General features: G+C 44.4%; 1 protein-coding gene across 6 annotated transcripts in view; it reads right to left on the bottom strand.

The window, feature by feature from the left end:
- Window positions 1-7,276: 7,276 nt before the first annotated feature.
- LPIN1 (lipin 1) overlaps window positions 7,277-13,582 on the bottom strand; it is a 92,646-nt gene continuing 86,340 nt past the window's right edge. For 5 of the 6 annotated variants that reach the window (XM_079970420.1, XM_079970419.1, XM_079970418.1 and 2 more), the window contains one exon: window positions 10,911-13,263. In XM_079970420.1, coding sequence (XP_079826546.1) covers window positions 13,104-13,263 — 160 coding nt within the window. In that variant the 3' untranslated portion in view covers window positions 10,911-13,103. Of the gene's footprint in view, window positions 13,264-13,582 lie in introns of all 6 variants that reach the window. The other variant, XM_079970417.1, reaches the window with a different exon arrangement.

A 13,582-nucleotide genomic window follows, 5' to 3' on the forward strand; every position in this document is an offset into this window, starting at 1 on the left:
GAGAAGACAAATACCGCTGGTTTCAGCATGAGTTACACAGTGGCACCTTGTGGTCAAATGTACAAACTGCAGGAAATGCAGAAAACAATGACTCTCATTACAGTGGTACCTCGGGTTACATACGCTTCAGGCTACATACGCTTCAGGCTACATACGCTTCAGGTTACAGACTCCGCTATCCCAGAAATATTACCTCGGGTTAAGAACTTTGCTTCAGGATGAGAACAGAAATCGCGCTGCGGCAGGGGGAGGCCCCATTAGCTAAAGTGATATCTCAGGTTAAGAACAGTTTCAGGTTAAGAACAGACCTCCAGAACGAATTAAGTTCTTAACCTGAGGTACCACTGTATAAGGAGTTAATAACAGACTTTGAAGCAAAAGTGGTTCAAAAACAGCCAAGGTCACCAGGCTTAGCTTTTTCTCTCTTTTTTAAGCCATTATCTCAGTTGACACAGATGCTAATGGCGTGTTTCTGTAGCCCACTACATCCAACCATTGCCATTATGGAATGGCAGTTAATTTGAAGTGGTTGCCATGTGGTGACATTGCGTTCCGTTTCCTTTTCATTGTAGGCATAATAACCACATCGTTTCCCCGAGCCATGTAACTCCTATTGGCTTATGTGTTTCTTGCATTTACATACCACCTAACCAGGGAGCAGGCCCCTCTCAGCTCTTACGTTTGAGGAAACACGTGTAGGCAGGCACTGTGAGGCGACAATCCTACGCACGCTTCATGTGGGATCCAAATTGGTGCCCTTGCTCTCGTAGAATGGCGTGAGAGGTCCTCTAACAGAAGAGGAAGGAATGAAATTTGGCCAATTCTCACTCTACCCTGCAGCCCTCATCACACCCTCAAAATCTGCTCCATGGAGTTGTGGGGGGACCCTCCAGAAGAGAGTGGAAAGTGTTGGTGGTGGTGAAACGCTGAAGGAACCAACAAAATTCCCCTCTCCTCCAAATGCAGGGATAGGAAACCTAAAGCTGGGTTCTGAGGTTTCTCCCTAGACCACGCCCCCCTCCCCAACCACACATACCCTCCCCTGACCCCTGCTCTGCACCCTGCACAAGTGTTTTTGCCTAGTGGGAATGTATCCTTAACCTCTGCCAGTGGCATAGCATGGGAGGGGGGGACACAGTGACAGTAGCCCCTGGCGCAAAATTGTGAGGGGTGCAAAATTTCAACACCCGTTGCTGCCTCAATGTGCCTCGGTATGCTTCCGTAGCTGAGCTCCGTTGAAAATGGCTTCTCCATGTGAACCAGGAGGTGACCTCTCTGGACAACAGACCCACTCTCCTTTTCTTATCTATGTGGCTGAGATCTCCTAGGTGATGTGGATGCTGTTGGGCAATTGAATGTGCATGCATATGGTTTCCCTCCCTCCCACCTCCACGCATTGCCCCGGGCGCTAGCAACCCACGATACGCTACCGACCTCAACTAATGTTTCCTGCTTGTGCAAATGGAGGACAGAGTATGTATAGTATGTATAGACACAGGTCTACTGTACCTCAAAAGCCCCTCAGTGAGTGCAAATGGATTAATTGGACTCCACCCTTACCTGGGAGTAAGTCACACTCAACTGGCATTAGTTTCCCCTTTCCTTGTGTCTCTGAAAGCCCTGTGGTTGAAAGGGAAACTATCCTAAACCCTCCTCATAGCTAAAGCCTGGCTCCTCACCTTTTTTTTTTTATTTTTACACACCAATAATCTACAGCTCCCTGCATTGCTGCAGTAGAGGCAGGCCGCCTGCTTATCCCTCTGAGCCAATATTGTAACACAGGAAATCTGCCTTTGCTGCTAACACCTGGTGTTGTTTCAGACAAGCCAGATGGCTTTAACTCCAGGCTCACATGACTGATGGTCTCGCTCTTTTGTCTAGCGCAGTAACCGTCTCTGGCTTGGGATGCAGATGTTGTCACTGTGCAAAATGACCTTCCCTCTTTCGCTTTCCCCTTCAGCCTCAGAAGCCAACACGGCAGCCCCAAATAGGGATGGCTGAAAATCCTATAGCTGCTGACCTACAGCCGCTTCCACAGTAGCTCGACGGGACTTATTTCTGGATAGATATGCATACTGCAGTTTTGTAAAAGGCCTTAAAGGGCTTCGATCTCACCTGATCTCACATTGAAAGGCAAACCTACCTTATAGGGGAGCGGACACACTGGCATCGTTTGCAAGCCACGCTTCTCCAAACTGCTTCGCAAAAACTTGCACATTAGAAGAAGTTCGCACTAAAACGCTTGCCTGCCAACCTAGCAGTTCGAAAACATGTCAAAGTGCAAGTAGATAAATAAGTACCGCTCCGGCAGGAAGATAAACGGCGTTTCCGTGCACTGCTCTGGTTCGCCAGAAGCGGCTTAGTCATGCTGGCCACATGACCCGGAAGCTGTACGCCGGCTCCCTTGGCCAATAAAGCGAGATGAGCGCCGCAACCCCAGAGTCGGCCACGACTGGACCTAATGGTCAGGGGTCCCTTTACCTTTACCTTTTACATACTGATGTTGAAATGTGGAGAACTGAAGACTGACAAAAATGAGAAACTGAATTGTCAGATTTTATACCACTGCATAGCTCACTTGGCTAGTGTGCAGTGCTGATAACACCAAGGTTGCAGGTTCGAGCCCCATATGGGGCAGCTGCATTGCTGGGGGTTGGGCTAGGTGATCCACAGGATCCCTTCCAGCTCCACGGTTCTATGATTTGCCTATCTCTGCCATGAGGCAGAATTAAGAGTACTAACTATTTGAAGTTGAAATTGTAAAACCAATAAAATTTATTTACACACACACATACATACAAAAAGAGTACTAACTGTTTCGGAATGGCATGTTTGGGATTCTTGAAATCTTCAGAGCCAGGTCGCAGGAACAGCTGGCAAGAGCATCTTTTCGCAAATAACGCCTTGGCCAAGCAAGTACAAAGTTGTTTTGATTCAAATCTCCCGTCACGTTTGCACTTAATTCAGCAATTCAAAATCTTGGCTTAGGGCGAAGTCAAGCTGAAACTCAAACACATATTAGTCAAAGGCAAGCTGTTCCTTTGAATCTGACTTATTTGGCTCTGTTGCTCTTATTTCCTGGCAAACGAATGGCACTCAGGTTATTAACAGTGCCTAAGGACCATTTCTCTGAGCCCAACACAGACTCTTCTCTCTCTCTCTCTCTCTCTCTCTCACACACACACACACACACACACACACACACACCCTCTGATCTGTGTTAGAAAATAACTGAGGATCAACTGGATTATCCTTTGCCTCCTTTTCGTTTCCTTTGTTTAAATGCCTCTATTTCCGGCTGTCTAACTGCAGCATGGCATACGTATAAATCTTTTCCTTTTTCACCTTTTACGTATTAACTGTACACTAAGGGCTCGTCCAGACCCCTGTTTTCCCTGCCACTATCACAGCTTCATTATCAGGTGACTCCAAAATTCTGGGTTCCCCCCCCCCCAAAAAAAGTGAAGCCATAGTGTGGTGCTGGTTTAGTGGAGACTTAAGTGGGCTAAGTGGGGACTTAAGTGGGCTACGTTGGCTAAGGGGATTTAAGTTGGCTAAGTTGGTGAAGGCAACTTAAGTTGGCGAAGGGGGACTTAAATGGGCTAATTGGGTTCGGTTGGCTGAAGTGGTCCAAAGTTTTCTAAGGGGACTTAAGTGGCCTAAAGGGACTTAAGCAGGGACTTAAGCAGGGGCTGAAGTGGGCAAACCTTTCCATGGATTGACATTTGCTCCGATTCAGCAGTAAAGAGTGGGTTTTCCAGGGGGAAGCAGCAGGGTAAACAGTAAACCGCTCAGATGGGACAAGCAGAAGTGTGGCTGAGCCCTAAAGCAGCAATCCTCGCCCCACTTTAGCAAAGGTAAAGGTAAAGGGACCCCTGACCATTAGGTCCAGTCGTAGCCGACTCTGGGGTTGCGGTGCTCATCTCGCTTTATTGGGCGAGGGAGCCAGCGTACAGCTTCTAGGTCATGTGGCCAGCATGACTAAGCCACTTCTGGCAAACCAGAGCAGCGCACGGAAACACCATTTACCTTCCCGCTGGAGTAGTACCTATTTATCTACTTGCACTTTGATGTGCTTTCAAACTGCTAGGTTGGCAGGAGCAGGGACCGAGCAACAGGAGCTCACCCCGTCGTGGGGATTCGAACCGCCGACCTTCTGATCCAGCAGTAAACCCCGTTGAATTCAATGGGACTTACTTCTTAGTAGATACGGTTCGGTTGGGGACGTAAGGCACACATGCTTTTTACATGCCGTGCCCTGTCTCTGAGATCGAAAACCAGTTCTTCTCTGCACTCTGGAGACCAGATGCCAAACTCATTTACTTCCATTTAAATCAGCGGTTCTCAACCTGTGGGTCTCCCATCATCCCTGAGCTCTGGCCTTGCTAGCTAGGGGTGATGGGAGTTGTAGTTCAACAACATCTGGGGACCCACAGGTTGAGAAAGGCTGATTTAAATCCTATTGGCAGCATTGACTGCCACTGTCCCTAACTGTCCCTGGTTATTATGCTGTTCCTCTGTATGTGTGGTGTGTCTCAGTCTCTTGCTGTCAGCTGGTTGGCACGTCCTGCTGGATTCTCCTGCACGTGCATATAGGAAATGCCAGAACAAAGGAATTCTGGGATGCTTAGTTCTTAAGGAAACACGCCCCCTCGGGTGCCAAAGAGGACAGGGCTCCTGCACCTTCAATACCTCCGAAGTCGAACAGAATCCGTTCCGGAAGTCAATTCGACTTCCAAAACATTCGGAAACCAAAGCACGGCTTCTGGTTGGCTGCAGGAAGCTCCTGCAGCCAATCAGAAGCCGCGGAGGATGTTCAGCTTCCAAAAGAACATTTGAAAACTGGAACACTCACTTCCAGTTTTCGATCATTTGGGAGCTGAAACATTCTACTCCCAAGGCATTCAGGCGCTGAGGTATGACTATAGTTTGTAGCAAAGAGGAATGTCAGCTGGTTTAGCTCGTTACACTATTCACAGCCACATCTCCTGAAATTACCCTTTGCTACCTAGCCTACCCTGAGATGAACTAGTCAACCTCAAAACATTTTTTTATCTCCTGCTGGTTGCAACAAGAGATTTAAACAGGGGTTTACCTCTCTCCCACTGCAGTCAATGGGACTTCAAAATGTTGATCATCAAATGTTGATCTGCATGACTACAGAGCTGGGCCATTGAAAGAAAACGGCAACTCTTTATTTGCATGCTTGGCCCCTGTGAGAACAGGATGTCATTGGCCCACTTGCTATTTGAAGACCAGTTGGCAGTTCTTCTGAGGCAGCAACACTGATTGAAGAGCATTTCATTGGAATGCAGGCCGATCCTTTGCATGTTTCCTCAGAAAGACACTCCGTTCAACGAGGGGCACTTCCTAGCATATATAACATGTGCACAGAATTGCATTCTTGCATTTTCCAATTAATGCTGTCTCAAAGGGTCTGATCGAGGAGGCCTGTTAGCAAAATATGCAGAACCTCTCCCTGTGATGCAGTCTAAACTCAACTGACATAAACAGCAATAAAATATTTTGGCTCAAGACAGTTTCATGAAAACAATTTTTAATGTAAAAAGTGTAGGTTTCTTTTTTAACTTTCTTGGGAAAGGCTGTTTGTGTGGTTTGCTAAAGAAACTTGAACAGCTGTTCTAGTCTGCTTGTATTATTATTATTATTATTATTATTATTATTATTATTATCCGCCAGAGAATATAACCGCCTTGTGAAGGTTGCAGAAAACAAAAAGAAATGAAAAGGCAGAAAGAGGCATCACAGAGTATGTTCTCAGCTCGTGAAACCGGACACCTCCGCAGCAGTCTCCCATTCAGAAAAAGCAATGAATTAGAATCCGGAAGGGGCCGACTTGCTTGCAGACCTTGTTAAAAGCCAGGCAAGATGGATTTCCTGAATCAATAAACAGACGCCTGTCAGCACAGAGAACACCTGACATCACAAGAGGCTTTTAAAAACCCTTGGAAATCAGGCTTTAGGGAAGTCAAAACAGCTCTCGAAGTGAGCCACTCTAGATAGCAACCCAACTCTTCCGTTTCCCTCAGTTATGTACGATAAGAGCTTCCAATGAATTTAGAGGGATTGGGGAGGGCAGGGGGTGTTTGCATGTTGGCTCTGCTAACTCGTCGATCATTTCTACTAAAAGCAGCCTAAGATAAAGGTGTGTTTGGTGTCTGTGCTTCCCCCGGGGTGGAGAGGGGGAAGAGGCCTGGAGCATCTCATTAAACGTCTGAAATGTTTCAGTGAATGGAAAAGCTGAAAGAAGCAGCTTCCCTATTGTGGAGGAAATGGAAGGAAGGCAGGAGCCAAAGAAATGCAGGTCGCGTCGGGTTTCCTATGCTGGAAAATTGAGCCAATGTTACAGCAAAGGCCAGCACCATATTTGAGTCATTTCTTACTCCCGACAGAGAACAGGAATAAACACACATGGACACAGACAGACACACACATTGAAAACAGCAGAACAGGGGTCAAAAATTGTCATCCAAGCACAGCACACCATACAAACACTCTTAGAATGTAATCCCAAATGCAGCTATTAAGGAGTAAGCCTTACTTAGTTCGATGGGATTTACTCCTAAGCAAAAGAGTGAAGAACATTTTTCAGGTTGTGGGCTTCTCGCTGGGGCCACCAGGGAGCAGTTGGTTGCGCCAGAGGCAAAAATGGGCGAAGAACCAAATGTGACATTTACCTCTGTGCAGCAGACTAATTTCTACACACACTCAGAGCTTATCCACCTTACCTTTCCTCCACACTTTCCAGGCCTGGGCCACAACTTTAAAGATTTGTGCCTGACCACTCTCTCTCTCTCTCTCTCTTCTTTTTTCTTTGGCTCCAGAGGTTTCCCTGCAAAAACCTGCTCTTTAAAGCTGAATCGGAACAAACAACAATCCATGGAAAACCCGAATGGGGCACTTCAGCTTTAAAAAGCAGGGTTGTGGGAGGAAAACTGCGGAGCAAAGATATCATTATCTGAGCTCAATGACATATTCCAGTCACACTCAAATATTCAAGGAGGGTGCAAAGCATGGCTGGTGAGATGTGGCCAGTGTAGGGGAGTCTCAAAGGTCAGGAAGAAGGTTGCATTTGACACACACCCCGGGCCTGAGGAAAGATGCTTAGGACCACAGAGTTTACTTCCTGACAATTTCAAGGGGTTTAAGTATCTGCCTAAAATTTTTCCTGCTGAACTCAAGACTGTGAAGTGATTAACTTGGACTGAATCCTGTCTGGTATGCATTTTTAAAAAAGCAATTTGCACCCAGCAGCTGGATTTTCAAAACATTTTAATTGGATTGCATTTATTACAATATATATATACTTTGCATTAAGCTCATCACCAAAATGAGATGTTACCTTATTTTCTTTAATTTATTGCACTGATGCATACATATACAGAGGAAATAGTTTCCAGAAACATTAACAGTCCTAAAATATATATTTTTAAAAAATAAAATAAAAAAATCTTTCCTCTGACCCTCAAATTACATCAAGCATTGTTGTAATTTTCAACACACTGATATTCTTCATTTCATGTAGCACTTGTGGAGCTAAATGGCCATTTAAATGTATGAAAATAAACAAGGATACACTTCTGGCATATTCTAGTTTAGAAGATGGGGAAACATACAAACAGAGCATATACTGGATTTGCATTTTTGCATTTAGAGTGCATTAGAAAAGGTACGTTTTTCTGTAACAGAAAACCACCAGTACACTGAAAGCAAAGTGAACAGTTTTCTTTTTCTTTCACAGAAAGAATATGAAGTAATTCAGCTATTCCAGGTTTATTTTGTTCTTTGGGAATTCAACAACGCAGTTTGAAATGTGTGCATAAGAACAGCTCAGTCAAAGTGAACCTATTTAGAAACTGTGTACCTGTTGCTGTTTTTCATCTTTAAATTAGAACAAATATTTTTTTAAAAAAATCTTACATCTATTATTCCCAATGACCATCAAAAATAGTTGAGGGAAATGTCCTTGTAGATACCCTATGCAATTGCATTCAACAGGGTATATGCAGAGTGATCTTCAAATCTGCTTTAAAAAGTAACTTGAAGCCAAAAGTGTAACAGGGCTTAGTAACAGCTTTATTCTCTGCAAATAGTTTCACATGAACCTGAAGAAAATCCACAGCTTCAATTAGGTAACAACCCCAATGCTGTTAGAGGAGATAATTTATCATCACTTACAACCATGGCAGACCCAAGCAGTTCCAGGTCAGCTGGAAGGCAACTGGGGTCTTCAAAAATGAACATTTTGTGGCATGTGAGAGTGTCTATAAATAAGGTCAAGGGTTAAGTGACTACAAAACTCAAAATCTCCTCCTTAAATAGCTAGGATACACACACACACACACACACACACACACACACACACACTGTCCACGTTAAGTGCTGCTGAGCTTAACTCATCTGTGATAGTCAAGAAACTTGCCCGTTAAAGGCAATGTGGTACAGAATTGCTCAACTCTGGTTGGGTTACACACCCAGTATGTTTTAAACCACTGGGAAAACAAATATTGGCAAGTCCATTTTTACAGTTCAGCATGTAATGGGTCCGTCTGCAACAGGAGAAATGTCTCTCTAAAGCTGATATCTCTTATCCTTGTAGGTGGATTCTATGGCTTTTTTGGTTCCCAAGCTGAAGTTTTTTGCTTATGAAACATCACCAGAGATTTGGAAGCTAAAAATTGTATACCATGTTGCTTATTTGGTAAATCTGACAGTCTAAATTGCCACTATTTCTCAGATCAATGCCTGGACTTTTCTATGCAGCACCGCCAAGTTTTTGTCGCCGTGCACATGCACCCAATTATTCTCCAAATTCACTTCTGTGGGAATCGGTGCATTTTCATGAATGACTGAGAAAACGCTTGAGCAAGATGCACAAAGTAGCAGGCTTGTATGCATGTACCTCACCATTAAAGGGAGGGGATCCCATGTGCAAACAAGGCCTGTGTATGCACAACCCCTCTTCAGCTTGGAATCCAGTGACAAGAGAATTTTATTTTCTAATGCTACAGTTTTGCTGGTCACCTGTTTGGAAAGGTGTCCTAGCCAGCCCCAATTCTCCTTCCCAGTCAAACAGCCGGTCAGTGGGATTTTGTGGCTGTTTTAGCTCAGAGTGTTGTGCCCCTTTGACTCATGGAGGACCAGTAAACTTAATAAAGGCAAGCACACTCCTTTGGAAGCACTTAGCATCCTGCCCCAGCAAAGAAAGACTCCGCATCTACTTTATTTCCAGTCTTGTAAGCAGAGACCAGACTCTGTAAATACAGGTGGAGACCATTTTGCATGTGTCCAATTGACACAGGACCACCAGTGCATGGGTCCTTTTGGACCCAGAAGAAGGCAGAACAGGGGTGGAACAGGGGCAGGGCGGACTTATGGGTGCTTCGCCGACACAGACGGGGGCTAGGAACAGAACCTCCATGCAAAATGGTCACCATCTGTATATATACATGCATACATACAACTGCATACACCTTAATCATGGGGCTATTCTAAAACTAGATGTGGGCTACATGTCTTACAGAATGAAGGCTACAACCCAATACACTCACTCTGGGGGTGGGTACTGGAGCTTACTTCTGATAAGAGATGTATAGAACTGCACTGCAGCCTGCAATCTGATATACACACCTGGAAGTAAGCTTCAATAAACACAGTGGGACTTACATCCAAGTAAATATGCATAAGGTTGTGCCGTAAACCTAGAAGGATAATTGTTTGGCAAGACCCAGGACCAAGGAAGCCAAAGTGAAGTCACTCCACTGAGTTTCTAGTGGGAACTGTGAAAGAGCAGTTTCACAGTGCTAATTTCTCTCTGGTGCCAATTTCATTTTCACTGTCAATGGCAAAAGTACCGCTGATAGGAAGAAGAGAGACTAGGGCCGCAATCCAGTACAGAGTGAGGCATATTTATTTATATATACAGTCATATCTCAGGTTACAGACACTTTAGGTCGCATTTTTTCAGGTTACGGACCACCGAAACCCGGAAGTACCAGAACGGGTTACTTCCGGGTTTTGGCAATCGCGCTTTGCGCATGCGCAGAAACACCGAATTGCAACCCGCACATGCACAGACGCGCCACTGCAGGTTGCGGATGCTGCTGGTTGCGAACGTATTTATATATATTTAACTGTGTGCTGGATTGCAGCATTTGGATCCAATTCCAGCTAAAGTTAGCTGGAACAAACAGCACAACCGTATACACATCTACTCAGAAGTAAGCCCCACTGGCTTCAGGGGGACCTATTCCCAGGGTAGAGGGTACAGAATTGCAGCCTAAGTCACTGAATCTAGCAGAACAGGTTACCCATCCTGGTGAACTTAAGTTCCATTGAAAGTTGGCATTTGACTGCCTCGAGAGAGAGACCATGGTGTGCCTCTCCAGGGGTGAAGTCAAATTGTTACATTAGCAGCACCAAAGTGACTTCCAAGCTTGGGCAGTGAGTAAGGAGGTCCTGGGCTGCCAGGACCCCCCCCCCTTTCTACCTCACTGATGTGGTCCAAAGGAAAGCAGAGCAATCTTAGGGACTACACTCCAGATCTGTGTAGGGTGTACTCTTTAGACTTTTACTCTCCCAAAGTTATCCCACAAGGGCAACAGAGGTTTAGGATCAGTTTTTTCCTTCTCCTAGATGAGCTACCTTCCCAGGTTAATGAGACCCATCTGCCCCTCACTTCCCTCTGAAGTAGAGGCAGAAACCACAGTTTTGACCACTGGACCCACAATTGGTCTTGTCCGCTCAGTGTGCCAGAGCCTGTCTTCACATGCAGGGGAAGCCCCTAACTCACCAGTGGTACTACTGGTACCATACCTCCCTACAACGCAGTACATGTAAAAAAGGGCACATGCTAAAGGAAGAAAATAATGTGACTTAATCATTATGACTCAACTGAAACCATTTTCTTTACTGTTGACCTATTAAAACTGTAATCATGAAATACATTTTTTTTTAAAGGCAGAATACAGAGACGACAATTTCAGGCTCTTTGTACATATTATGGCCGTACAACCTGTCCGAATGAACTGAGAACCTGCTGAATTAAAAAGAAACTGTGGGTGGGGTGTATCTGAAGGTGCCTTCCAAAATGGCTCCTTCCCAGTTGCTTTTCTCCTGGGGGCAGCAACATGTTACAGTACTTCTGCTCTCCAAGAACAGGAGAAAAATGGCGGGGGGAAACCAGCTTCAGAGGGGAAGCACAATCGGGGGAAGAATTCAGCAATGCTCTTTTGCCTGCAACTTCATGTTAAATCACCCCGCAAATCCTGAATTTAAAGAGATCTGAGAGCAACCCACAGATCTGGCACCATCACACCTGGCCTATCATCAGATAACACCCCCTAAGGATACAAGAAGAGCCTGCTGAATATGGCCAATGACCTGATTAAATAAATATCATTTAAAACAATGCAACTTTTTTTTAAAAAAAAAAAGATTCTTTTTTGTTGTTTTGCTTTAGTATTATTTGGCATACGGCAAGTGGAAGCCTGTGTTTTTAACGAAGGCTGGCAACTTATAAAAAGCAGCTTCTCTGAAAAATAAAATAAAAATTACATGGAACATTCACTTGTAATGCATGCCATTAAATCTCAAGGCAGTCAAATGCCATCAGCTACCCAAAAAAAAAAGGGACCGGGACCTATTGCAATCATGCAGAGAAGAAAAAACCTAAGATTGAAACATAAAAAGAAAACTCCCAGTGACAGCTGGTAATATTATATGGCACTCAAATTATATTAAAGTTGTGGGGAGAGAACCATAGCAAGAGAAATCCGTCTCCTTCCCCATTCAACAAAGGAGTGCACATCAATCACAGCTACAGATAGTGCAAATGAAAAAAAAAAGTGTTGGCCCAGCAACACAGCTCCCTTGAAGTTTATCAAGCAAATAAAGGCCACTTCTGAAAATGCTTTTTTCGCAGTTATGGACGGAAACCAATATACCGTGTACCTGCCGAGAATGGTACATATGCATTTCAATGGAACCCGTTTTCGTGGCGAACACACACAGAAGCAGCAACCTGGAAAGACCTCCATATATTTTGCTGGGAAACACACTGATTGGCAAACAACAAAGTCATGACTAACCTCTAAGACCATTGATTTCAATGGGTCTAGTCTCGATTTACAGGTACGTATGTCATGCCCAGCTGGCTCAAGGGTGCATAAGGTATCTGAGCAATTGTATCGTATGAAATGGCCTGAAGGGTATTGTAATGCAAAATAGCCAGCATGTCCAATCACTCCTTAATTCAGGCACAATTTGATGTGAAATAAGAACAGCAGCTCCAGTCCCAATCCTTTTCTTACTGTAAATTATAGCCTTGATCCAGATTAGCCAACATGCACACATGTCAGGCAGCACTCAATGCTGCTTAACCCCCTTCTTTTGTTCATTTTAAGGGAGCTGCACCACAGTGTTTCTTATGCAAACACACAAGAGCTTTTTTAAAAACAAAAAGCAACAACCCTCAAGTTTAAAATCCAGTTTGGCATTATAGAACTGGGAGCCACACACTCAGCCAGTTCAAGCTAGTACAGCAATAGTGATGATAGCTGTGTGCTATATAGACTAGCTGTAGAGTGTGTAGACCAATTGACTTTAGTTCAATAAATCGTATCATACTTTGTGGATCAAAGGGTGGCGGTTCTAGTAAAAGCAGGCATTTCCGCTCAGAGGTTTCGAATTCTGTCTTCCTTCTCTACCTGAAAACTTGGGGCCAGAAGACCCCAAGTGATGCCTCAGACTGGAACCACATCCCACAAAAAAGCAGGCATGGGAAAAATGAAGACCCATTGCTTTCTAGAAATCCCATCATCATCATCAAGGCACTCAGAAATGCCCTTCTGTAATAAGACTATATGGCATGTATCTTGAGCCTGCTGCTGCAGGAGATCTGGGAGCGTGACATTCAGAAATGTTACTTTACAGGACAAAAAGAAAAAAAGAAATTTCTGAACTGCACATTTAAACAAAATGTTCACTACATCCCAAACTCCGGGTGAACTGCAAATGGCAAAATCCAGGTGCATCACCAAAGAGCGTTCGAACTGCTGCCAAGAAGGTTCATAAGCCGATTATTATGGCACATGAGGATGCATCTCCTGGTTTTCAAAAGGTGGCAGCGGATCTCTCCAATATGTGAACTGACTGTAGGTGTCAGAACAGGGGAAGTCTGAAGAATGGCTTCTTTTCAACAGGGGAAATACGTGATCTACCACTTCGCAGAGCCTCACGTACCTGCACAAAAAGAAAAAAGTTTATTATTACCACTGCCTAATAAATTGGATGTGGTGATATCACGGGCTGCATTAATACAACTATTTTATCCACATTTTAAGACAGAATAATTAAGGAAATTACAACAGACCCACAGAGTCATATATCCCGTTTCTGAATCTGATGTGTGACATTACGATTTGCTGAAGCACTGCTGAGCTAACATAGGATTGCCTTGGAGCTTAAATGCAACGGCACAGCTGCAAATGTGCTGAAAAACAAGCTTTTTTGTTCAAATAAAGAAAACTGGGAATTTCTCATTTTTAACTACTGAATCTCA

The sequence above is a fragment of the Podarcis cretensis genome, assembly GCF_951804945.1.
Source record: "Podarcis cretensis genome assembly, chromosome: 3".
In the NCBI taxonomy this organism is placed as follows: Eukaryota; Metazoa; Chordata; class Lepidosauria; order Squamata; family Lacertidae; genus Podarcis; species Podarcis cretensis.